The sequence below is a fragment of the Podospora bellae-mahoneyi genome, chromosome 6 (assembly GCF_035222275.1).
Source record: "Podospora bellae-mahoneyi strain CBS 112042 chromosome 6, whole genome shotgun sequence".
NCBI lineage: Eukaryota > Fungi > Ascomycota > Sordariomycetes > Sordariales > Podosporaceae > Podospora > Podospora bellae-mahoneyi.
Genome location: NC_085885.1, coordinates 1,906,013 through 1,926,519, shown reverse-complemented (window position 1 = coordinate 1,926,519; position 20,507 = coordinate 1,906,013). Strand labels below are relative to the sequence as shown.

Genomic DNA, 20,507 nt, shown 5'->3' with positions numbered 1-20,507 from the left:
CCCTCATCTCCAACATACCAACCGCGGGACAGCATCACATGCTCCCATCCTGTGTCACAGTACCACACACAACCCTCCCCCCAACAATTTTCTAAATTTTTTATTTTTTTAACTTTAATCACTGGGTGTTGTGTGGTGGTGTTTATCTCATTACAGAACCGATCATAAGCAGAAACCCTCCCGCCCCAGCAAACCCCTTTCCCTTTTTTCTTTTGGTTTGCCGCCCCAACCCCCAGTTTCCCACACCCCCCATTGATGAAACCAAGTTTGCCCCTCTTCCCTTCCCCCCCTGCCTCCCGGCCCCGCACTACCTTACCCATCATCATCATCCCATGATATTTTGTCTATATATACAAGCGTCTTTTATACACTCCCCTCTCCTTTTTAAACCAAAAAAAAAAAGAAGGGATAAATCGAATCCGTCTCCCGCCCCTGTGCCTGGATGGGAAAAGAACAAAATCAGAGCAGAGAGAGATTGCCGTTTTCACCGAGTAGAGTGTTATGTTGACTGTGTTTCTTGCTTGCGCGCCCGTAAAATGACAGTTCCGTTGTCTCGATCGCGGTGTGCCGAGGTCCTCCCGTTTCTCTCCTGGTTGACTTTTTGCTTTCCCTTCCCGACGCGACAGGTGCTCTCCCATATCCTAGTCCAGCCGTCGTCATCTTGTCCATTTTTGGGCTCATTATCGTCGTTTCCAGATCGTGTTGGTTTTGTTGTCGGAGAAAAGTGGTTTAATCCATGTCCGCTGGGTTGACGCCCATCTCCTCCATCTCGCGCATCAGGGCGGCCATGTCGACGCCGGGGGGACCGGTGTAGTTGGTGCCAATCTTGAGCGCACCGTCGTAGGCGATCATTTCGGCGAGGATATCGAGGATTGGCTAATGCGAGGGTCAGTACGACAGTCAAGAGTTGGACTGGAAAGCGAGCATTCTTACCTTGGAGACAGTCTTGTCGTAGATGTTGATCAGGTCACCAGGGGTGGGGTAGACCTTGAGAGCTTTGTAGAAGCCGAGGGCGGCCTCGAGAGCCTTGGAGGGGTCGGCGGCGAGGGTCTCACCGATCTGAACCTGCTCGAGGAAGTAGGCCTCCTTCTCCTCCGAGTTGTCGGGGAAGCCCTCGGCCTTGGCTTCGTCTACGGCGAGGTAGATGGCTTGCTTCTGGGCCTCGGCATCGATGAGGGCCTGCTCCTTCGCGCTGCGAGCCTGGCGGCGGTCGTTGCGGCGCAATTCCCTCCTGAACTCGGCGCTGCTGCGGCGACGGTAGTCGAAGTAGACGGCGTAGGCTGTGAGGAGGGCAGTTAGCTTTTTTTGCGGCCTGGTGCAGGGAGGGATGGGATGTGGGAAGTTGGGACGGGCTGGAACACACCCAAGAGACCAGTAGCAACCGCGGCCACAGCAATGACGGCAGGTCTTGTCGCTGAAGACTCCATTGTAACAGAGGCTTATTATTTGTGGTGAGGGGTAGAGGCGGGTTGATAAATAGTGAGCTGGCGAGGTTCTGGCCGAGGGGCGCAACTGGAAACCGAGATCAAGGCGGGGAGAGATCGGGTTAGATGGTAGCTTGAAATGGATGGCTGGATGGGTGGTGGGAAGTGGGAGGTGGGAGCTGAGCTGCAGTCTGCTGAAGGTTCGCAGTGTGCCGCTGGTAATTTTTCATTCCGTTTGCCGGCCGAGATCCAGGTTCACTGCCAAGCTCTGTCCACGGGACCCGGGCCAGAGAGTCCAGGCGGGGCGATGACGCTAGCGTAGGTATGTAAAGCGCACGGTCCAAGCGGCTGCATCATCTAGCTCCACTGGTTGAAACGCAGGGGAACGTCGCTTGTGGTTGGAGGGAGTCGGCCTTGTGAATTTGAAGCCATCAACAACAGCCTGCGCGCCTGTAGCCAAGGAGGTTGACGCTTGTTGTCTTGTCACAAGCTCGTGTTTCTGTTGAGCAGAACAGCGTCGTTTCTCTATTAACTTTGCCTCCGGTTTATCCCTCTGGCTTCTGGCTTTGGCTTGTACTTTTATCCCTTGTTGTTGTGCCAATCGCCCACCATGTCTGAAGATCGGGATAGGCTCAAGATATCGCTGCGAAGCGGCGGAAAGAGGAAGAACAAGGCAGCCCCCATCAAGATCTCCGGGCCAATCTTGCAGCAAAATGATGCGAGCTCTCAGAGGTCCGGGTCCCGGTCCATCGCGGAAGAGGCCCCGCCTGCGCGGCCCCGACCCCCGCCGCAGAGCAGTGGAAAGGTGAGTTCGCAGCCGCTTTGGTACTACATTTCTGTGCTCCCTGACTGACAGCCTGCTTGGAAAAAAGACGTCTGATCTTGTAAAACGGAGATACTCGACCCGCTTCAACCAGCTCCCCACCGATTTCGATCCAACCGCCAACCCGATGCCAGCTCTCAGCAACCTCGACCAGTATGTTCAAGCCCAGGCTCAAGACCGCCGGCCCCCGCCGTCTAGAGGAGGTGAGAGCGGTCGAAAGGTAGGAGCTACACCCGAAGTCGATGTCAGGGCTCTTCGAGATGCGAACCTTGTTGCCGAGAACTATGTCGCCGAGATCCTTAGTGAAGCCACCGAGGACGAGATTCGCGAGTATGAGATTGCTTTGCGCCAGCTAAAGAGCCGCGCCTCGATTGACTTGCAACAAAATGTCTACCAGAACCGCACACAGTTCATCAAAATCAGCAAGGAGGCCGAGAAGCTCAAGGGCGAGATGCGCACTCTCAAGAACCTGATGTCGGAGTTAAAGACCAACACCACAGCACTTCGCTCGGCTTCCAATAGTACCGAACCCGTTAGCTTCAACAATGAGATACCTTCAGGGCTCAGCAAGCGGGACAAGCGCAGCTCTGTCGCTGATCGAACGGCACTCTGGAGCGCGCAGATGCAAGCGCTCTACAAGAACGTAGAAGGCTCTCAGAAATTTCTACCGAACATCCCTGGTCGTCATGTTGTTCAAAATGCAGGTCCGTGGGTAGAGCTCGATAATGCGACCTACAAGTCTAGACGGTCTATGCAAATATTCCTCCTGAACGACCACCTCCTAATCGCGTCTCGCAAGAAGCGGAAAACGGATGGACCTGGGGGGGCTGATGGGAGGGGTCCAATGACGAAGCTGGTGGCTGACCGGTGCTCGCATTTGTTGGACGTGGAGGTGGTGGATATGGCTGGGACAGGCGATTCGTCAGCTGGTAGGAACAAGTTGGCCGATGCCATCATGGTTCGCGGCGGTGGAGGAAACGAGTCTTTTATTTACCGGACAGAGAAACCGGAAGATCCTGAAAAGGGAACGCTGATTCTCAACATTCGCAAGACTGTGGAGGAATTGCGCAGGAACCTCCAGTCTGAAAGAGAAGCCACCAACAAGGCCAAGGAGACCATCAACTATTTTGCGTCGCGCGATCCTGGTCTCTTGCAAAAGACTGAGCTGCTCGAGACGTTGTCCGATATCAAGGATATGCTCATTGAGGTCGATGGGAAGCAGCAGAACCTTCGCTGGGTCGAGAGCGAGATGGATGAGCTAGATATCAATATCGCTCTCCAGCAGATTGAACTGGCAGTCGCCCGCATCGAAAAGTTGAAGAGCTTAGCGTTGGGTCTACGTAAGAACGCCATTGCGCATGACTTTATCACCTTCAAAGTTGAGGAGAGGTGTGCCAAGCTGGCGGCCTTGATTGCCCGTGAGCTCACTTCCACGCATCACCACCAGCGGAAGACCAAGCAGAATGTTTCTTGGTTAACGCGCCTCGATTTTGAAGACCGTGCCAGAGAGGCGTATCTGGAGGCCCGCAGTGACATTATCCAAAAGCGATCTAGGTAAGTCGATTTTAATGGAGAGAAATGTTTGGATTACGCAGCTAACCATGACACAGACAATGCATCTTCAAGGGCGACTTGCATCTGTACATCTGGGAGATCTCATTTGTTTATTTCACCATCATACGAAACACCGTCAGCTGTTTCCAGGCGTGTTTCCCGCCTCCCATGATGAGCGCATGTGTCAAATGGGCCAAGGAGGAAGTGGATGCCTTCAACGGAATCCTTGCTCGGCAGCTCAGCAGTACCGAAGAAGGCGACGAGGTGTGGGTTCAATGCATGGATCGAGCCAAGGAACATTCCGACATGCTGTCTGAGGTTGGCCTGGACTTTCGCAATCTAGTCGGACAGAATGTCAAGACCGGGGCCGAGAGCGGCTCTAACGGGCCGGTTGGCTTGGGCTTGTCTTGAGCCTAATAGGTGTATGGGGGATTTGTTTATCTCCTGAGGTGTGTTGGGGGGCTTTTGGTGTGGTTATAGTGGTAACGAAAAATAATGTAGACTTATTATTGTGAGATAAAATGGGTTTGGAACCAGAAAGATACACAAACATACAATCAGGGCAATATATACAAGGCTGAGAGAGCTGCCTGTCAAGCAATGAATAATGCACTGTGATTGGCTAGACGACTCACCGCCTTGCTGGGAATAAGGAGGCGGGGCAAGTCCAGGAATGCTCACCCAACATCCCACCTCCAACCCGCGTTGGGCCTTGCAGCTGGTGGCAGCCCAGAGCTGACAAGCGCCCTCTCCGCAATTTCCACAGCACAGCACCTCTCTCCTTTGCGCGGAACAACTTCACGATTGCCCGCTGATATACCCTCTGTATCGTTCTCCCCCACACTGTGTTGTTATTAACGGTGTAAGCGACGTGTTTTTGGCCGACCCCCGAGCTGCGTGCCAATTGATTCTTTGTTGGAGAAGCCTCAACTGCGACTTGCCACCAGCTCTCTCCCACCTACCCACCACCACCTGCCCAATTTTGAGCCCAGCAGAGAGGAGAGCAAGCCGCGCCGCGCCTGTGGACTCGCAACCTAACGTCATTGCGTTGCTACTTCCAGTTCTCTCTCGCGAACCACACTGCCCCCAGCATTCCCAGCACTCCCAGTATTCCCGCACTGCAATTAGCATCATCACCATTCTGTTGTCGAGCACACCCACCACCATCGACACCGTCTTCTAGAGTTACAGAGCAATCGTCATAATGGATACGACCATGGAGGATGTCGGGCGCGCTCCCACCGACCTGCCACCTGTCCAGGTTCAGGAAACCACCATCCCTACTCTGGATGGTTGGATCGAGAGCCTGATGGCCTGCAAGCAGCTGACCGAGTCGGATGTGCACAGATTGTGCGAGAAGGTCCGTTGGATTGTTTTCTCTACCTCTGCTGCCCCCTCCCCCTTTCTATCGTCGCGCGCCGACCATGGCCCCTCCCCGCCTTGGCTACCGACCTTGCAACCTACCACCATCTGCCAAAGGAGCCTGTGGTCGCGTGCACATGTCGATACACCTTGATGGCCACACAACACAATGACGATGAAATAGTCGCTGACGGTCTGACGGTTTTAGGCACGTGAGGTTCTCCAGGGAGAATCCAACGTACAACCTGTCGTATGTATATCCGATCTACACCTAAAGTTTCCCGCCATCACATCTGTAGCGTTCAAGGCTTATGTTTTGTTTGGATGGATAGAAATGCCCAGTCACGGTGTGCGGTGACATCCACGGCCAGTTTCACGATCTTATGGAGTTGTTCAAGATTGGCGGTCCCAATCCCGATACCAATTATCTCTTCATGGGTATGGCACCCTCGACCCTCGCTTCGCAATGCCTCGGCAGGTGACCATGACAGTCGGGATTCTAACCCATCTGGTTGTCTACAGGAGACTATGTCGACAGAGGTTACTACTCGGTCGAGACGGTCACCCTCCTCGTCGCGCTCAAGATTAGATACCCCAAACGAATTACCATCCTCCGAGGCAACCACGAGTCGCGCCAGATCACCCAGGTCTACGGCTTCTACGACGAGTGCCTTCGCAAGTACGGTAATGCTAATGTCTGGAAGTACTTTACCGATCTCTTCGATTATCTCCCCCTCACCGCCCTCATCGACAACCAGATCTTCTGTCTGCACGGCGGTCTTTCGCCTAGTATCGATACCCTCGATAACATCAAAGCTCTCGATCGGATTCAAGAAGTGCCTCATGAGGGCCCGATGTGCGATCTCCTTTGGTCGGACCCTGATGACCGCTGCGGCTGGGGTATTTCCCCCCGTGGCGCCGGGTATACGTTCGGCCAGGATATCTCGGAGGCTTTCAACCACAACAACGGCTTGACGCTGATTGCCCGCGCGCATCAGCTTGTGATGGAAGGTTACAACTGGTCACAAGACCGAAATGTTGTCACAATCTTCTCTGGTAGGTTTTGTTTGGGTTGCTCTCGGTTTGTTGGGGAATGACAGGTTACTAATATGCCACAGCGCCCAATTACTGCTACAGATGCGGTAACCAAGCTGCGATAATGGAGATTGACGAACACTTGAAATACACATTGTATGTGCTCTTGCAGAGCAAGTTTGAGTGGAGAGCAACACTAACACTTCACAGCTTGCAATTTGATCCCTGCCCTCGGGCCGGTGAGCCTATGGTCTCTCGCCGTAAGGAACCCTTTGACCTCAATCTTGAACCATGCTAATGACGACACGCAGGGACTCCGGATTACTTCCTTTGATCAGCTGACCTAGACTTGGAGCATCGCAGTTCCCTCTGCGGTGATTGCATACTAATAAGGGAGGCAAAGCGTCTATTGATACAATTCCATGGTTCACTTGTCAGAATACCCGTCGAGGTCGGAGAGCGAAAAGCGAGGATCACTTGGAGGCGGCTGACAGACTACAATGCCCAATGTATCAACTGCAAGATGGTCCGACTTGCCTCTTGAGCACAAGGAAAAACAGGCACCTGTTTCAGTTTCACATCCGGTGGCCTCGGTAGCGAAGTGACTTGAATAGGTGCATCCCATCTTCACATCTCGTTTGCAGCACTTAGAAGAACGGGATTAGACTAGGCTGGCCAGGTGAATGGGCATTTTTTTCTCGACCTTGGGACTTTGGCTTTTGCAGTGAAAAGTGATGAAAGATGTTTGTGTGGAAAGGAAGACGAGGAATCTCGAAAAGAGAATGGGGCTAGGCGTATATGGTATGTTTATTTCAGAATGAAACAAAGCTGATAACCCAACTGACGGAAGTTATTACAGGGCGATAAACAGGCAAAAATCTCTCTCGTGTTGGATCAAAGATATAGGATGAGTACTGCTAATTTGAAATAACCCGGCGATATTGCTGAAGGCCTCCAGGACATGCACATGGGCTTGAATAACAGCAGTTCAAGCATCAACACCATATCCAGGGGTCTTTGTGATAACGGATTGGCTGATGGAAATTTGACAGAGTCCTAGGGAAATCACCATGAGAACATCCGCATTGAGGGTTTGTGGAGGAAGAGGGCGAAGGGGAAGAGGATCTTTGATAGGTATGGAAGGCGTGCTGGATGACACGGAAGGTACAGATCAAGGTTTTCAGCGAAATATGAACTTGGGAAGGAGTTGCTCGTCATCCTCATCTTGGCCAAAGTCGCAACCTTGACTTCCATTTCCAGCAGGACAGCGCGCGGTCTTTTCAAACCCGGCGGTCCGGTTACTCTGGGCAACGAGCGATGTAGCTGATGAACAACACCGAAGCCAGCCGCAGCTTCTCGCTGGCCGAGGCTTTCTCATGCCGTCTGCAGCCTCGGGTTCGATCCGTCCGAAGTCAAATCATACCACAACACCAGACCGTTATGCGAGCAGAGGACCGCGCGAGGCCTAACTCGAGATCGGTCGTGCTAATTGGGAGCCCGAGATACTGGTATGAAGACACGGTATCGTCACGCCTCGTCAACACCACCGTTGGCAAGCTTCCTCTTGTTCCCTCAATACTCTTTTCAGCAAAACAAAATGAGCTCTTCTGGACGGATTGCTAACCATGATTAGGGCAAGCCTTTCTGTTTCTGGGAGAGCTAAGACCGGCTAACATGAAACCGAGCGGTCGGTTCGTCTACAATGAGTGTCTGAACACTGAAGGAGGTCTATCTCTCAATAAAGGTCCCTGGGTAAACCTGACCCGCTAAACAAGTCTGAACCCAGAGCATTTTTGAACGCAACCGCCGGGATAGTAGCATCCGACGGGGAGAGCAACGATGGATGTCAACAAACAAGCAAAGAAGCGCCGCCGATCGCCGCTACGGCCTGCTTCTTATACCTTGACAGTGTCCCCAGCCCTCTAGTTTCCCGCTGCTCGGTTACAGGTTTTTGTTGTTGAGTTTTCTAGCTGCATTGTTCGCTCCTTTAATTTCTTTTCGTGCTGAAGGTTTTGTGGTTCGGGCGTGCAGGAGAAGAAGAGGTTGACGTGTTGGTTCCTTCACCCTCTGTTTTGAGGCGGGGACGAACGCAATCTGCATCTCGGGTCAGAGATCGAGGCGTGGGCGCCCGGTGAGTTGAAATCCGTTTACCGATTCGTGACCCGTTTTTTCCCTCTTACTCTTTCATTCTTCCTCTTCTGATTCTGGGTTCTCTCGCATCTTGGCGATTTATTTTGAGCTGTGTTGATCGTCCCTGACCAGTTCATATATACATTGGGACTGAGAGCTTGGCGAGTTTCTAGGTAATTCGGTTCCCCGAGGCCAATCGTTCGTTCAGTGGCGCTGCTTTCTTACTGCTTTCTTACTGCTTTCTTATTTGGATGATATCAGGTCCTGAGTGGACTAGATACGGTGAAGGAGGGCAGGAATGTCCAATTCTACTTATGCCGCGCCGACGGCGCCGTCAACTGCACCAGCTGCACCGGCTGCTACAGGGGCGGGAGCGGTATGTTGCTTCCTGTCTTGATCGGGTATTCTCACATCAACTTATCTCTTTTCTAGCCCCGAATCGCAGGCAATGGCCCCTTCCCACCCCCCACCGCCGCCTCGGGCGGTGTCCCCGGCCTCACTCCCGACATCCCCATCTGCGCCATCTTCCTCGCCCTCTTCGTAGCAGGCGCGGCAACAAACATGACCATCTTCCAGCGCAACCGTCGGAGATCGTACAAGTTCTTTTTCTCGGTCCTGCTCTTCGGTTTCTGCATGGCGCGTATCGTCGCCCTATCCATGAGAATAGTCTGGGCGTCCAAACCGAGGGATGTCAACGTTGCGATTGCCTCGCAAATCTTCACCGCGGCTGGGGTGCTCATCTTATTCATCACCAACTTGATTTTTGCGCAAAGAATCATCCGGGCCTATCACCCCTTTTTTGGCTGGAGCAAGAGTATCACCTGGCTGTTTAGGGTCCTGTTTGGGAGTCTGATTGCGTTGCTCGTCATGGTTATCAGCGTAACGGTCCAGAGCTTTTTCACGCAGGACCCGGGGGTGAGGATGATTGATCGGAACATTCAGCTCTTTTGCGCGACGTACCTGGCCGTCTTTGCGTTTTTGCCGATCCCGTTGGTGACGTTGGCGGCGGTTGTACCGAGACGGACCAAGATTGACAAGTTTGGGGAGGGGCACTTCCGGACAAAGTTTGCGCTTTTGACGTTTACTGCTTTGTTGCTGGCGGCGGGGGCCATCTTCAGGGCGGTGATTGCGTACTATCCTAGGCCGGTGAGCAACCCGGCTTGGTATCACGGCAAGGCGCCGTATTATTGTTTTAATTTTGGGATTGAGCTGGTGGTGGTGTATGTCTATGCGGTCTCGCGGTTTGATAAGAGGTTTCACATTCCGGACGGGTCGTCGGCGCCGGGGCATTATTCTTGTTCGGATTACGGGCCGAGGCGGAGCGCGGTTGCGGCGGCGGTGGCGGCGGCGGATTTTGAGAAGAGGAGCAGTTATGCGTATGGGAAGATGGCGAGCAGTGTAGAAGAGGGGAGTGCGAGTGTTTGGACGGGGTCGAGGTATTCGACTATTAAGAGGGGGAGTGGGAGCTCAAAGTCGTTGCCGAGTAGTTTGGGCAGGCCGAGTGTGACTGCTCGACCGAGCAGTAGTCGGGGCCCGGGGGGGTTGAGCAGCAGTGGGAGGAGTTTGAAGAGTGTGAGGTCACTTTATTCGCCGGCTGCTACGGATGAGAATGCTGTGGTGTCGGGTGAGATGGATGGGGGGTCGTCGGAGGCGACGAGGGCGGAGGATTTGGCCTGGATGGCGAGGGCAATGGTAGGCTTTCATTCCCATGAGTTTGGCGTTGATCCCTTGTCCCCTTATGATGAGATTCTGAGGCTGGACCGGCCGTTGCCCCCGCTGCCTCCTGCCCCTCCGCCGAGAGAGTACCCGCCGCTGCTGCCGCCTACGGAGGTGTTGGGGCCGGACCTGGCGTATGGGTATGTGCAGGTTGCGGGTGGTGGTGGTGGTATTATGGGGGTGATCAGTGAGGGGACTGAGGCGGAGGAGGAGGATGAGGAGGAGCGGTATCATCATCCAGAATGAGGGCTTCTTGGGGACATGAAGAAATGAGAACATGATTTGCTGATTACTGTGTCTTTGTTTTTAGCGCGAGATGTACGGTGAGACTGGGGAGGAGGATCATGGGTCGAAGAGCAGTCATGGGTAGAGAGGGATCCAGGGTGGGGCATTTCCTTTCTGTCGGGCTGATTTTGGAATAACCTGGGATTAAGGATATCAAGGGCCTGAAACTCAACACAGGAAGCAGGGAATAGGAGTTTGTGATGTTTTGCTGTTTTTGTGGTAATATCGTACCGTGGAGTTACTAAATCTAGGTAGTAATAGAAAAGCAGGTTGTGGAATTCTCCTTGTTCTTTTGGCGGTTGTCTCGATGTGAACTGATTGCAATATGAGACCGAGTAGGAGGATTGTGATGTAGAAGTGGGGCTCTCATTTCCACCTCGCCAACACAATAAGTAGGCAACAAACACAGACAGTAGTTAGGTAGCGGGAAAAGGCGGTCTACCTTGCTCTTATTTTCGAGTTCATTGACTGCCACAGCCTCCGCGGCTAGTTTGTCTTGGACACACCTGAGGGGAGGCTACACCTTGGCAGTGTCTAGGCCGGTGGCTTGGATGAGGTGGCAGGCGAGGATATGTACATCATCCAGGATAACTGATATCTTCGACATCTAGGTCTTGGTTGCCTTCACTTCCCTCAACCAACTTTATTTTGAAGATTGACATTCTCACCTTTCTTTCCATGTCCTCTATTCTCTCATCCGCCTTCAATCTGCTAACGTCATGTCATCGTCGACAAAGATCCAGCTTCGTATCCGATACTGGAAGCCGTCATCCTGAGGATGATGAGTGGGTCGGTTACCGTGTCCCTCCACGATGCCGACTCTGCACATTCCCAATTGAGGATGAAGAGATGATGGTTGCTTCAGGTAGGTGAGCAGCAGCCTGAAAATGAAGGCAACAACAGTGAACACATCGCTAACACCTATATCAGCTCCTGGAAGCTCCCGAGTCTCTCGTCCGTTTGTAAACGAGATAACCAACATCGTGCACGAGGTATCCGGGCGACCGGGCAGAGGGGAACTGAGGGAGGAGTTTAGATCCTGTTTTAGTCTGAGTTGCACCCATGACCGGGGCTAACCTAAGAGGCACGGCAAATGGTTACCATGCGGGATGTTTTTACTATGCTGGCCAGTCGTTCGGTCATAAAGGCAAGACTTGCCCATCGCCTGAGTCTTTCAGGGCTGTGGAGTTCTCGTTCGAGACAACGTCGTCTTATGACTTGAGACGACCAAAGAAGATGGAGGAGGTAATTGCGAGAAAGATTGGTATTATTTGGGGCTTTCTGCCATATGAAATTTGTCTCATGATTGCCCCGTATCTAGTTCGGGAATATTCTACCGGCAGACTTCACGCGCAATGGCCTAGCAGTCGCCGGGTTGTAAGTGCCAATCAGCAATTGGAGACCTCGAGGACGATCTGGGCTCGGTATATTGATATTGGGGGTGTTGAGTATGTCTATGATCTGTCGAACAAGAAAGAGGAGCATCATCGCAAAGTGTTTGATCCCGCCACGACGTCTAATGCTGATGCTCTGCACGTGTTGGAAGATTATCTTGGGGTTAGAAATTTGGTGGTTCCTAACTCCAAAGAGAAGCAATTGCAATCATCATCAACATCTATACATGCAGAAGAAGGGGCATGGTGGAGGGTTTTATCGCCATTCCCTCCGACACTGGCGATAGAGTATGATGTATGGTGTTTATTCCTCCAGTCTACTGTTAAACTAAGACTATGCTGACAGTTTCCAATAATGAAAAGGGCCTCAAAGTTCGAAGAATTCGCACGGCTTCTTCGTCCAGCATTACACATGATCTTTGGCCGGTGCCCATCCATCTCGAGGAGATCGCTTCGCTTAAGATCCATAACTTGGCTGAACCCAAATCCGACAGGCCACAAGAGGAGATTGTCCGGATACTTCCTTCCCAAATCAACGGACCAGATGTTAATGGGTACTCCTTCAGTTGGTCAGGGGAATTTATCTTCCTTCACACGCATCACAAGGGGGAAGATGTCCCAGTCAATATGTACAGGGAATGCGGACAAATGTTTGACTTTCCTGTCTGAACTCATGTTCCACTCGACCCCGACGAATTTATCACCAGCATTTGGATGCGATATTCCTGTGATAAGATCGACTCTTGTCTCTGGGTAAGGTGGTCCAATCCTACCCTCTCCCCCGGTACGTCTAGCGTCTACGTACTAACTACAATCCAATACTCAAGATCCAAACCAGCAAAGAAATAGAATATATCATCGGACCACCTATGACCAGCAACACTCAAATAAATTGGTCGAGAATTGTTGACCCACTCAATGAAAATCGCCCAGTCCACGCCTACTTCGCCCTCTCCCGCACCGGCATAAAACACCTCGCCACACCAAAATCCAGCACGCCAACCACGGCCCTTGGATCCCAACGCCAACCTCGCTACTGAACGGCATTCATCCGGATGACCCCGAAAACGAATTCTCTCACTGGCTTGGAAACGGCGCGGCCTTTGCCAACCTTGCAGAGCTAATCCCCTACCGATTCCCACCAGGCCCTACCTGTGACCCATTGGACTCCCAAATCCAAGGCCTTGGTCTGGCCTACCTCGACGGCAGAAGAGCTCACGTCGGCCAAACCCGTCTTGATCTTGCTACAACACCGACTCATGTCCGGAATGTGAGCTCTGTTCACCTCGCTGTTCACAAGAGAACAGACGTGCTAGGTCTGCTACGTGACTGATCTTTGGGTCGCTCCCCCCTCTCTGGATGAGAGGGAATCTGCCTGGCAATGGATCGATATCGATCTTTCGAATCAGGAGGAAAAGCTGACGTGGTTATACTGTGGGTATGGCAATGAGTTGGGGTATGGGGAGCAGGGTAGTTGAGACGTAGAGTGAGAATGGCGAGTAAGGCAAGGCTGGCTGTGCATCAGATCCTCAAGAACAGTATAAATAAGGGAAATGCGCCCGTTGTTCCCTGAATAGAGTGTTGACCATCCTGGACCCAACTCTCCACATTCCTGATAAGGCCAAATTTCAACTACTTCTATCACATACGACCATACCTGGCAGAAAGCTCGGGATCCCGTCCGCTCTCCCCTAGATAAGCTGCCAAGGGCCGGATCAGTACTCAGGTGGGTGACCACTGGGGAATCCCCGGTGTTGTATGTTTTTTTTGGAAGTATTTTATGTTATTTTATAACTTCGTCACCAGCTGCGAGCAGGTGTTTTGCTGGTGGATTTATCTTGTGAAACGATTGGCGGATAGAAGTGGGGCAAGAATTTGCAACGGAGGCTTCTTCCCATTCGTTAATATCTCGAACATTTGGTTCTCTATACGAAATAAAATGATCAAACATCTTTCACAAACATGAGGCCTATACAAGCACAGACAACAGTTGGGGTGTGGCGTACACATCAGGTCCTATATCGCGGCAGAACCTTGTATCGCTTTCAGCATACCCAGGCATCCGAGCCAAACTCCAACAAACTCTCACCAGTCGAACGTCCGCCACAGGCACTGGGTGACGTGGTTTGGGGGTTGAGAGCTGACAAGTACGAGATTACACAGGTTTCCACGTGGAAACCAAGAGGGCCAGTATGCCGGACATACCAAGCGATAAAGTGGGTGGAGGGCCTAAAAGAAACGTTTGTTCTTAAAGAAGTACGAAGGTACTCGCAAGTCAGGCACTTGCTTGGAGCATCTCAGATGCTTCAACAGCACCCAAACTTGCAGACTTTGTACGACGTCGCCAGTGACGAGCAGCTTCTGATATATCGCACCCTTCCGTATAATGTCAACGGTCTAATCCGCGAGCATCCTGGGCTACCATACGAAACACGCAAGGAAATCCTCAAACGTGCTCTGACTGGCCTGGCGGCGCTTCACGACACAGATCTCGCCCATCTTAGTACGTTCTGCCGTCTCTAGAGCCACGATCCAAGGCTGACCAAAAAATGCAGATATCAGACCAAGTGCCATTCTTGTCGACTACGGTCCAAAGTTGGGATCCAGTCCATCCAATGGCGTCCACAAGGTCCAGCTCGGTCGCTTTGAGGACGCCGTCTTACCTTACCTTTCTAAGCAGCGTATCGATCATTATCGCGTCGGCATTGAAGATTTGCCCTGGAAGAGTCCCGAGTTTTGGATCCGAGGTCGCCAAGCCAGGCCATCTGACGTGTTTTCATTTGGCCTCACGTCTGTCAACTTTATGCTCAACAACCTCAACCTCAAATGTGCCGACACCGGATTCCCGCAGAAGAGACTCGCGGCGTTGGGCGGACTCGCCAGCGGTGTCCCGACACAGAAACAACTGGCCAAACTCGAGATATGGTTCAATCATTTCGGAGATGCGGATGCGTTGATGGGGCTGCTCGAACAAGTCAAAGACGAACCTAACCAGTGGTACGGCCCCCTCAACAAACTCGTCAAAGAAACGACCTTTGGTCTTCGGAAGCCTTTGCCCGGGCTGGAGAATCACGTCGACCTTGGATTTGTGGACGTAATCACCAAGATGACTCATCTGGATCCAAGCAAGAGAATCACGGCACGCGAGGCCTTGGAGCACGAGTGGTTTGCAAACATCAAGGTGGGACCCGAGCACATGTGGTACTCGCCCTTCAAGCCGCGCAAAAATCAGCCAAACACCCGGCAGTCTTTTGATGATATTCAAACGGAGAGCGGGATACCTATTCGAAAGATCCCGCATTTTTATCCACAGGACGTCACCCGTGAGGCCACCACACCGCGTGGCCCGGAGGTCGTCCAAAAAGAACAAGATGAAGCACTAGTGTCAAGAATCGCCCAAGAAGAACAAGACGAGCTACCCGTTTCAGAATCAGGGGTCGTTCTCGAGGATGAGGACAAGCCCCCGGTTCCAAAACCCGTCCCGGCAATCAGAAACCTCATCCGAAAAGTCTACGTCCCTCTCACTGAGTCTACATTGAAGGCCTATCGGCAGTATGATGGGAACAGCACGCTTGACCCAGCAGCGTTGGAGAGAAGGTCTTTCCAAGTGGAAAAGCTTGAACCGAGAACTCCTAAACCAGAGAAAGACTCCAAGAGGTTTTAATTCAATCATCAGGATCTGGCACTGAAGTCCAACCTGGAATACACAGTTATAACAGCACGTCAGCATCTGACACTTCGAGTAAAGGAAGCGAATTTCTTCGTCAAAATCAAAGCACATCAACATGAAACCCTTCCCGTCAATAACTCCCTTTAACCGGCACAAATCAGATCACTCCCACGTCATCCCCAGCCTCTGCAAGTAACTCATCAGCGAACCCTTGGGTACGTATCCTCCATAGGTACTCTGAAACCAAGCCGCCCAGCTCCCCTCCACCGGACCCTCGGCGCTGAAACCAAGCAGCACCAGCACCCGTGGAGCAAGACGGACCAAAACCCCAAATGTCACCAATGACAGGAGCACCGTAGCAGCGATTTCGTAGGGGTGACCCTTGACATACTCGATGAGGTCATTGAAGAGCTTCTCGGCAATGGTGATGGAGGTGTCGTAGGCTTGGGAGAGGGCCTCGCCCCAGGACCTGCGGGACTGGGGATCGGTGGCGGTGGCGAGGAGGTCGGAGAGGGCGCGGAGGATCTTTTCGGCGAGGTATTCGGACCAGGAGGTGGTGTGGAGGTCGAGGGTGGTGTCGATTTGGGATTGGGAGGCGGAGGGGGTGATGGGGAGGGGTGTGGTGAGGAGGAGAGTGAGGATGTCGTTGATCAAAGGGGAGGGCGAAGGAGAGGTGGGTATGGGTTGGGGTTTGGGTTGGTCGGTGTATGGGGTGGTGGAGGGGTAGAGGGGGGATTTCTCGTCGTGGTGGGATGGATGGTCGTCTGAGGTGGGGCCGCAGAGGCAGGAGAGGATGTTGGGGAAGGCCATTGTAAGGTGGATGAAAGTTGGTGTTTTGCGATAGAAGATGTTGATAGATGTGATATCTCCAGTGGATGTCAAACTGGGAGCATGGGATGAGGAAGCTTTCATAAACTGGAGGAAGACTGGGAACAATTGCGGTTTTGAGGACAGGATGAGGCTCAGGTCGGTGGTCGCACAAATGAGGGGCTGCGGGCCTCGGTGCATGAGGACTGCACATACAGATGCACGGTATGTGGGCGTCCTATTTAACTGTCGGCCTTGATTATCCCTTTGTCTTTTGATCAATTCTGTCAAAGGAAAACATAGGATTGACTCAGGATTGTGGCTGGACTTAGCACAGCGGTTAGGTGCATGCGGTTTCAGGTGGCACGACAAGCTGTAGGACTGGTAAACAGTTGAAGGAGCTATCTGAGCTCAGCCTCAGTTAAACCACAACAAGTCTGCCTTGACAGCATGGTGAATGAGTTCAGCTGGGTCTGGGATATGGCCAGCGTTTAGCTATCTTCGACTTCCTATACAGGCCGAATCGGTGAACATGTCACAAACAATTGTTGCTTTAGTGTGTTATCACTCGTCCAAATTTCTGTCAAGGAACTGCTTATTGTATAGTTGTGATTGTAGGTAGGAAAGTTAACAAGTGAGTAACTTGGGAGACAATGAAACACATTGAAATCAGGGTCGCCTGCCATCTAGTTAAGGTCAGCTGGTATGCCACAGTCTTGTATGGTTTCTGTGATTCACCTCAGCTTTTCCCTGTTCAATCGCGACCATTACTCTTCCACCATCCAAACATGTGACTGGTAGACTCCCAGCACCAGTTCGCTCATAAATCTTAAGCTTCCCGTGGCCTGGGTGCATGAAGCTGCCCCCAGTCTCACGCAGTATCAAAATATAACAAAGCTGCTTTCTCCCATTCCTCTCGTCAAAGTGCTTCTGCCTTCCCAAAACCACACACTTTGTGTGGCAGATGTGGGCTTGATTGTCCAGGACAACCCAAGATGATTATTCCCTCTCCATACCGATTACCATCATCTTGTACCTTGGTCACCAGAGTGATATCATTGCCCCCTGGTCTCCTCTCAGACTGTTGGCGATGCCTCGTCCTAAACCAGGGTGATTCAACCCATTTCCACTCCACACTATGAAACACGACATTCACATACTTGATCCCGCCCTCGTACTTCATCCACGACCACGACGGCACCGCAGAGATGGCCCTGTCTGGGGGAAAGATGATGGGTATCAACTTTTCTGTGTTGGTGCTGATGCCATCATCGGAACCATTATCCGCTGCCACAGTAGACTACGCCACAAAAGACCCAAAGACTTGCCCTCGTCAAAGATACCGAACCTGCCCTTGGCCTTGAGGGCTCGTAAGATTCGAGACTGGAGGCTGTCGATGGCTGCTGGGCGGTCAAAGCTGTTGGTCAGCCCTAGATGTGAGTAGACCTTGAAAAGGTTTTGGCAGCGTAGGATCTTTTCGCCTTGGTCAACATTCATTGAGGAGGTTCGGATCGCCCAAGAAGGCTGCGCGGGTGCTGATAACAGTATCGGTTAGCCTCTATCATGAGATCCCTCCCTCAAATGGCTGCTGAGTGATACTTACTTATTCATCCTTGTGCCCGTCTCGCACCTAACCCCTTCTCCGCATTCCCAATACGTCTGAGCCTCCGTAAAGAACACCGCTCGCCTCGCCAAAGCATGTTCCTGCAACACCCACCCCCGACTTCTGAGCGGCCCTTGAAGAACCTGCTTCCCAAAATCATCTATTGCTTCCGTAATGTGAAACTGGCCTCCACCTCCACCTTCAAACGTCACCACTTCCCTTCTCTTTCTCTCCGCTAGAAACCCAGCCCCGTGTCCCTCGCCCGCGCTGAGGCCCAGAACACAGTATGCCCCAGAGTAATACTGCTTCATGTTTTTCATCTCCTTGTTGAAGTCTCCTGGGTCATCCTCCTCCTTCTGAAGACACAGATGGAGTCAATCCAGAGGTACTGGCACCCAAGGGCACGTGTCACCTTCACCGTGTCGGTAAATGCGGCAGGGAGCGAAGACAGGGGGATGCCCTTCAGGTGAGAGGCAAGGTTGGACTTGACGGTGCAGAACCAGGGTTTGGCGCCCCATTGGTGCGAGACTGCTATCCAGCGTCCGGCCGATCCTCGGGCTATTTCCACTGGGCGGACATCAGTAGAGCCAGGAGGGCTTACGTCGATGACGCGCGTGTGAAGTAGTTGTGATCGAGTGGCTGAGATGGGCTTGTGTGAATCAGTTGTCATACAGCCGTGATTCTCGTCGCAATCTGCGAGCCGCTGTCGGATGACTTCGAAATGAGCATCACTATTGAGGGGCGATAGCCGCACAAGTCCGACTTGTATCTCACTGTTTTCATTTTCTGATGGGAGACTGAAAGAGGGTGTTAGGGATATGGAAAGAACAGGTCCGCCGGAGGAGTTGATGTTTATGTAAGAGCCTTTGCGCTCAAAGCGGGCGGTAGTTGGCGGAGGCCGTGCCGTTTGCTGGCATGCCGGCCAGAGCAACACGCATAGGTTACACTTCGCTTGCTCGGCGGAATATCTGAGTGTTCCTAGGTTGTATTCCTCGCTGAAAACTGGTTCACGGAGTAGTCTTTCAGAGCATTGACATGTTCCACAGAGTTTGCGGGTTGGTTCGGCTCTGAGTGACGATGGATCGGGTAGCGACGGTAGATGTCAAACAAGACGGCGGCGAGCTTGTTATCCACACTGCGCTTCCAAAATTCATCGAATTGTGGACTGCCATAGTCGACACGTTCTGGAGCCAATAGATAACTCTGGGTGATATTGGCAGGACGTGGGAAAAAGACCGGTTGCTTCGCGGTAGAGCCTGGCACTGAAGTCTTGGTGCCTTCATCGTTGTGCCGCGTGCTGACAACCATTATACTCGGTTGGTGTTCGTTCCGCCTGTGACCTGAGAGATGCTGAGGTAACCTTAAATCAGCAAAGTCTTGAATGGACAAATAACTGTCTGAGGTGTCTTCTTCCAGCATGATGTGATCCATCAGCAAAACATTGCGCGAGCCCGCCCTTGCACAGCAGAAATCTCGATGTTCTCCAGATCTTCGGTTAATTTCTCGTCCACATGTTCCGAAATTGTGATTGCGGGGATCGAACCCGGGGCCATGTTGGCCTCTAAGGATGCCGTGGAGCTCGAAGCGGGCATAACATCGACGTCTGAGGTTCTGGGTGCCATGTTGCTGAGTGAGCGACGTCGAGGAGAACCTGTCATAGAGCCCAGGCCTTTGTGTAGCTTGACAGCTAGAAAATTGTTCTTGACAACCTCCAGAAGAGATCCAATGGCTGTGCTTCCTGGTCCGCATGCTGGAAGGCCTGACATGTAATCCAACCACTGCACCACCACGTCGTGTACCCTGGCGACCTTCCCCTCAACCATGGTGGTTGTTTGATACATCGGGCTGTCATGTCCGCTACTTTGATTGAAGTGGTCCAAGCCATCTGAGCCATACAGTAGCCAGACGATAAACTCCAGCGTGATGCAGCCCAGTGCCCAAATGTCATACAATCTGGATCGTCGCTTGCCGCCGGTGGGCAGGACGTCTGTTCCAGTTTTCTCTTCAGGTGATTCGTAGTGTCGTGTTCCGTAGGGAGTTGATGTTCTGTTGCTACGAAGTTCCGTCTCAAGGTCATGCCCTTTTGCTAGCCCCCAATCTCCAATCTTGAACTTACCTATGCCACCACCTTCTCCTGTGTTGTCCCTGAACCAAAGAATATTCTCCGGTTTCAAATCTCCGTGACGGAATCGCCTTCGATCCCCAGATGGATAATGGGCTGCCTCGAGTGCTTGGGCGAGCATCCAAATCTGTGTAAGCGACTCTCGAACGGGCGTTGACGTGGGCAACGCTGGCATTGGTGGGGATATGTTTTTCAGAAATTCCGAAGGTTCCCGCCATCAGCCCATTCAAACATGAGATACATGTAATGGGCTCCGCAACGCCGAAAAGCGGTGATGAACTGCACAATGTGCTCCTGGCCAAGGGTATCTGTCTCTTGCAGAGTCCTAGCTTCTTGCACCCAATCTTGAATCAGGTGGCACGATCCTGTTGATTTCTTGACACTATCTCCTTGACGGCCACGTATCCCCACGTCAAGCTCTTTGAGTTTGAGTATGCGTGTCAGCAATATCAGACTTCTGTTTTGAGATGATAGTTTCAGGTAGGTTGAATCAGCTTACTGGGTTCTCTTCATTGATGAGATGTTTGCGATGAATTCTACACTTCGCCACCTCACCAAACCCACCACTCTGGCGTGTTGACT

General features: G+C 52.2%; 8 protein-coding genes across 8 annotated transcripts; 5 read left to right on the top strand and 3 right to left on the bottom strand.

The window, feature by feature from the left end:
- Positions 1–292: 292 nt before the first annotated feature.
- On the bottom strand, positions 293–2,357 carry TOM20 (mitochondrial import receptor subunit tom20). The gene is made up of 3 exons (XM_062880647.1): positions 1,364–2,357; positions 934–1,280; positions 293–876 (listed from the first exon to the last, which is right to left on the bottom strand). Exons 1-3 carry the CDS (start codon positions 1,425–1,427, stop codon positions 730–732), a joined length of 558 nt encoding a protein of 185 aa, XP_062729507.1. The 5' UTR covers positions 1,428–2,357; the 3' UTR covers positions 293–729.
- Positions 1,806–4,402, top strand: EXO84 (exocyst complex component exo84). The gene is made up of 3 exons (XM_062880648.1): positions 1,806–2,229; positions 2,297–3,801; positions 3,858–4,402. The coding sequence occupies exons 1-3, from the start codon at positions 2,035–2,037 to the stop codon at positions 4,210–4,212; spliced, it is 2,055 nt and encodes a 684-aa protein (XP_062729506.1). The 5' UTR covers positions 1,806–2,034; the 3' UTR covers positions 4,213–4,402.
- Positions 4,403–4,491: 89 nt separating this feature from the next.
- Positions 4,492–6,496, top strand: PPH1 (Serine/threonine-protein phosphatase PP2A catalytic subunit; the record flags this gene model as incomplete). The annotated part of the gene is made up of 6 exons (XM_062880649.1): positions 4,492–5,161; positions 5,372–5,413; positions 5,496–5,601; positions 5,686–6,219; positions 6,282–6,354; positions 6,409–6,496. Exons 1-6 carry the CDS (start codon positions 5,006–5,008, stop codon positions 6,494–6,496), a joined length of 999 nt encoding a protein of 332 aa, XP_062729505.1. The 5' UTR covers positions 4,492–5,005.
- A 2,130-nt stretch (positions 6,497–8,626) lies between these two features.
- Positions 8,627–10,607, top strand: QC761_601950 (uncharacterized protein; the record flags this gene model as incomplete). The annotated part of the gene is made up of 3 exons (XM_062880650.1): positions 8,627–8,704; positions 8,761–10,020; positions 10,355–10,607. The coding sequence occupies 3 exons, from the start codon at positions 8,627–8,629 to the stop codon at positions 10,412–10,414; spliced, it is 1,398 nt and encodes a 465-aa protein (XP_062729504.1). The 3' UTR covers positions 10,415–10,607.
- A 609-nt stretch (positions 10,608–11,216) lies between these two features.
- QC761_601953 (uncharacterized protein) lies at positions 11,217–12,066 on the top strand (the record flags this gene model as incomplete). Its single annotated transcript, XM_062880651.1, has 2 exons — positions 11,217–11,321; positions 11,401–12,066. 2 exons carry the CDS (start codon positions 11,217–11,219, stop codon positions 12,064–12,066), a joined length of 771 nt encoding a protein of 256 aa, XP_062729503.1.
- A 1,606-nt stretch (positions 12,067–13,672) lies between these two features.
- QC761_601955 (uncharacterized protein) lies at positions 13,673–16,740 on the top strand. The gene is made up of 2 exons (XM_062880652.1): positions 13,673–14,226; positions 14,279–16,740. Exons 1-2 carry the CDS (start codon positions 13,686–13,688, stop codon positions 15,385–15,387), a joined length of 1,650 nt encoding a protein of 549 aa, XP_062729501.1. The 5' UTR covers positions 13,673–13,685; the 3' UTR covers positions 15,388–16,740.
- On the bottom strand, positions 15,556–16,401 carry QC761_601960 (uncharacterized protein; the record flags this gene model as incomplete). The annotated part of the gene is made up of 1 exon (XM_062880653.1): positions 15,556–16,401. The coding sequence occupies one exon, from the start codon at positions 16,399–16,401 to the stop codon at positions 15,556–15,558; it is 846 nt and encodes a 281-aa protein (XP_062729502.1).
- Positions 16,741–16,790: 50 nt separating the features above from the next.
- QC761_601970 (uncharacterized protein) lies at positions 16,791–19,296 on the bottom strand. Its single transcript, XM_062880654.1, has 2 exons — positions 17,804–19,296; positions 16,791–17,735 (listed from the first exon to the last, which is right to left on the bottom strand). Exons 1-2 carry the CDS (start codon positions 18,121–18,123, stop codon positions 17,687–17,689), a joined length of 369 nt encoding a protein of 122 aa, XP_062729500.1. The 5' UTR covers positions 18,124–19,296; the 3' UTR covers positions 16,791–17,686.
- Positions 19,297–20,507: the final 1,211 nt, after the last annotated feature.

Bases quoted from the DNA above. Each gene is read 5' to 3' on its own strand.
- TOM20 (XM_062880647.1), bottom strand. From the start codon at position 1,427: ATGGAGTCTTCAGCGACAAGACCTGCCGTCATTGCTGTGGCCGCGGTT. The intron at 1,281-1,363 runs GTGTGTTCCAGC...CCCTCCTCACAG, and splicing joins GGTTGCTACTGGTCTCTTGG to CCTACGCCGTCTACTTCGAC. The intron at 877-933 runs GTAAGAATGCTC...CCCTCGCATTAG, and splicing joins ACGACAAGACTGTCTCCAAG to CCAATCCTCGATATCCTCGC.
- EXO84 (XM_062880648.1), top strand. From the start codon at position 2,035: ATGTCTGAAGATCGGGATAGGCTCAAGATATCGCTGCGAAGCGGCGGA. The intron at 2,230-2,296 runs GTGAGTTCGCAG...CTTGGAAAAAAG, and splicing joins CGCCGCAGAGCAGTGGAAAG to ACGTCTGATCTTGTAAAACG. The intron at 3,802-3,857 runs GTAAGTCGATTT...ACCATGACACAG, and splicing joins ATTATCCAAAAGCGATCTAG to ACAATGCATCTTCAAGGGCG.
- QC761_601955 (XM_062880652.1), top strand. From the start codon at position 13,686: ATGAGGCCTATACAAGCACAGACAACAGTTGGGGTGTGGCGTACACAT. The intron at 14,227-14,278 runs GTACGTTCTGCC...CAAAAAATGCAG, and splicing joins CACAGATCTCGCCCATCTTA to ATATCAGACCAAGTGCCATT.
- QC761_601970 (XM_062880654.1), bottom strand. From the start codon at position 18,123: ATGAAAAACATGAAGCAGTATTACTCTGGGGCATACTGTGTTCTGGGC. The intron at 17,736-17,803 runs GTAAGTATCACT...TACTGTTATCAG, and splicing joins ACGGGCACAAGGATGAATAA to CACCCGCGCAGCCTTCTTGG.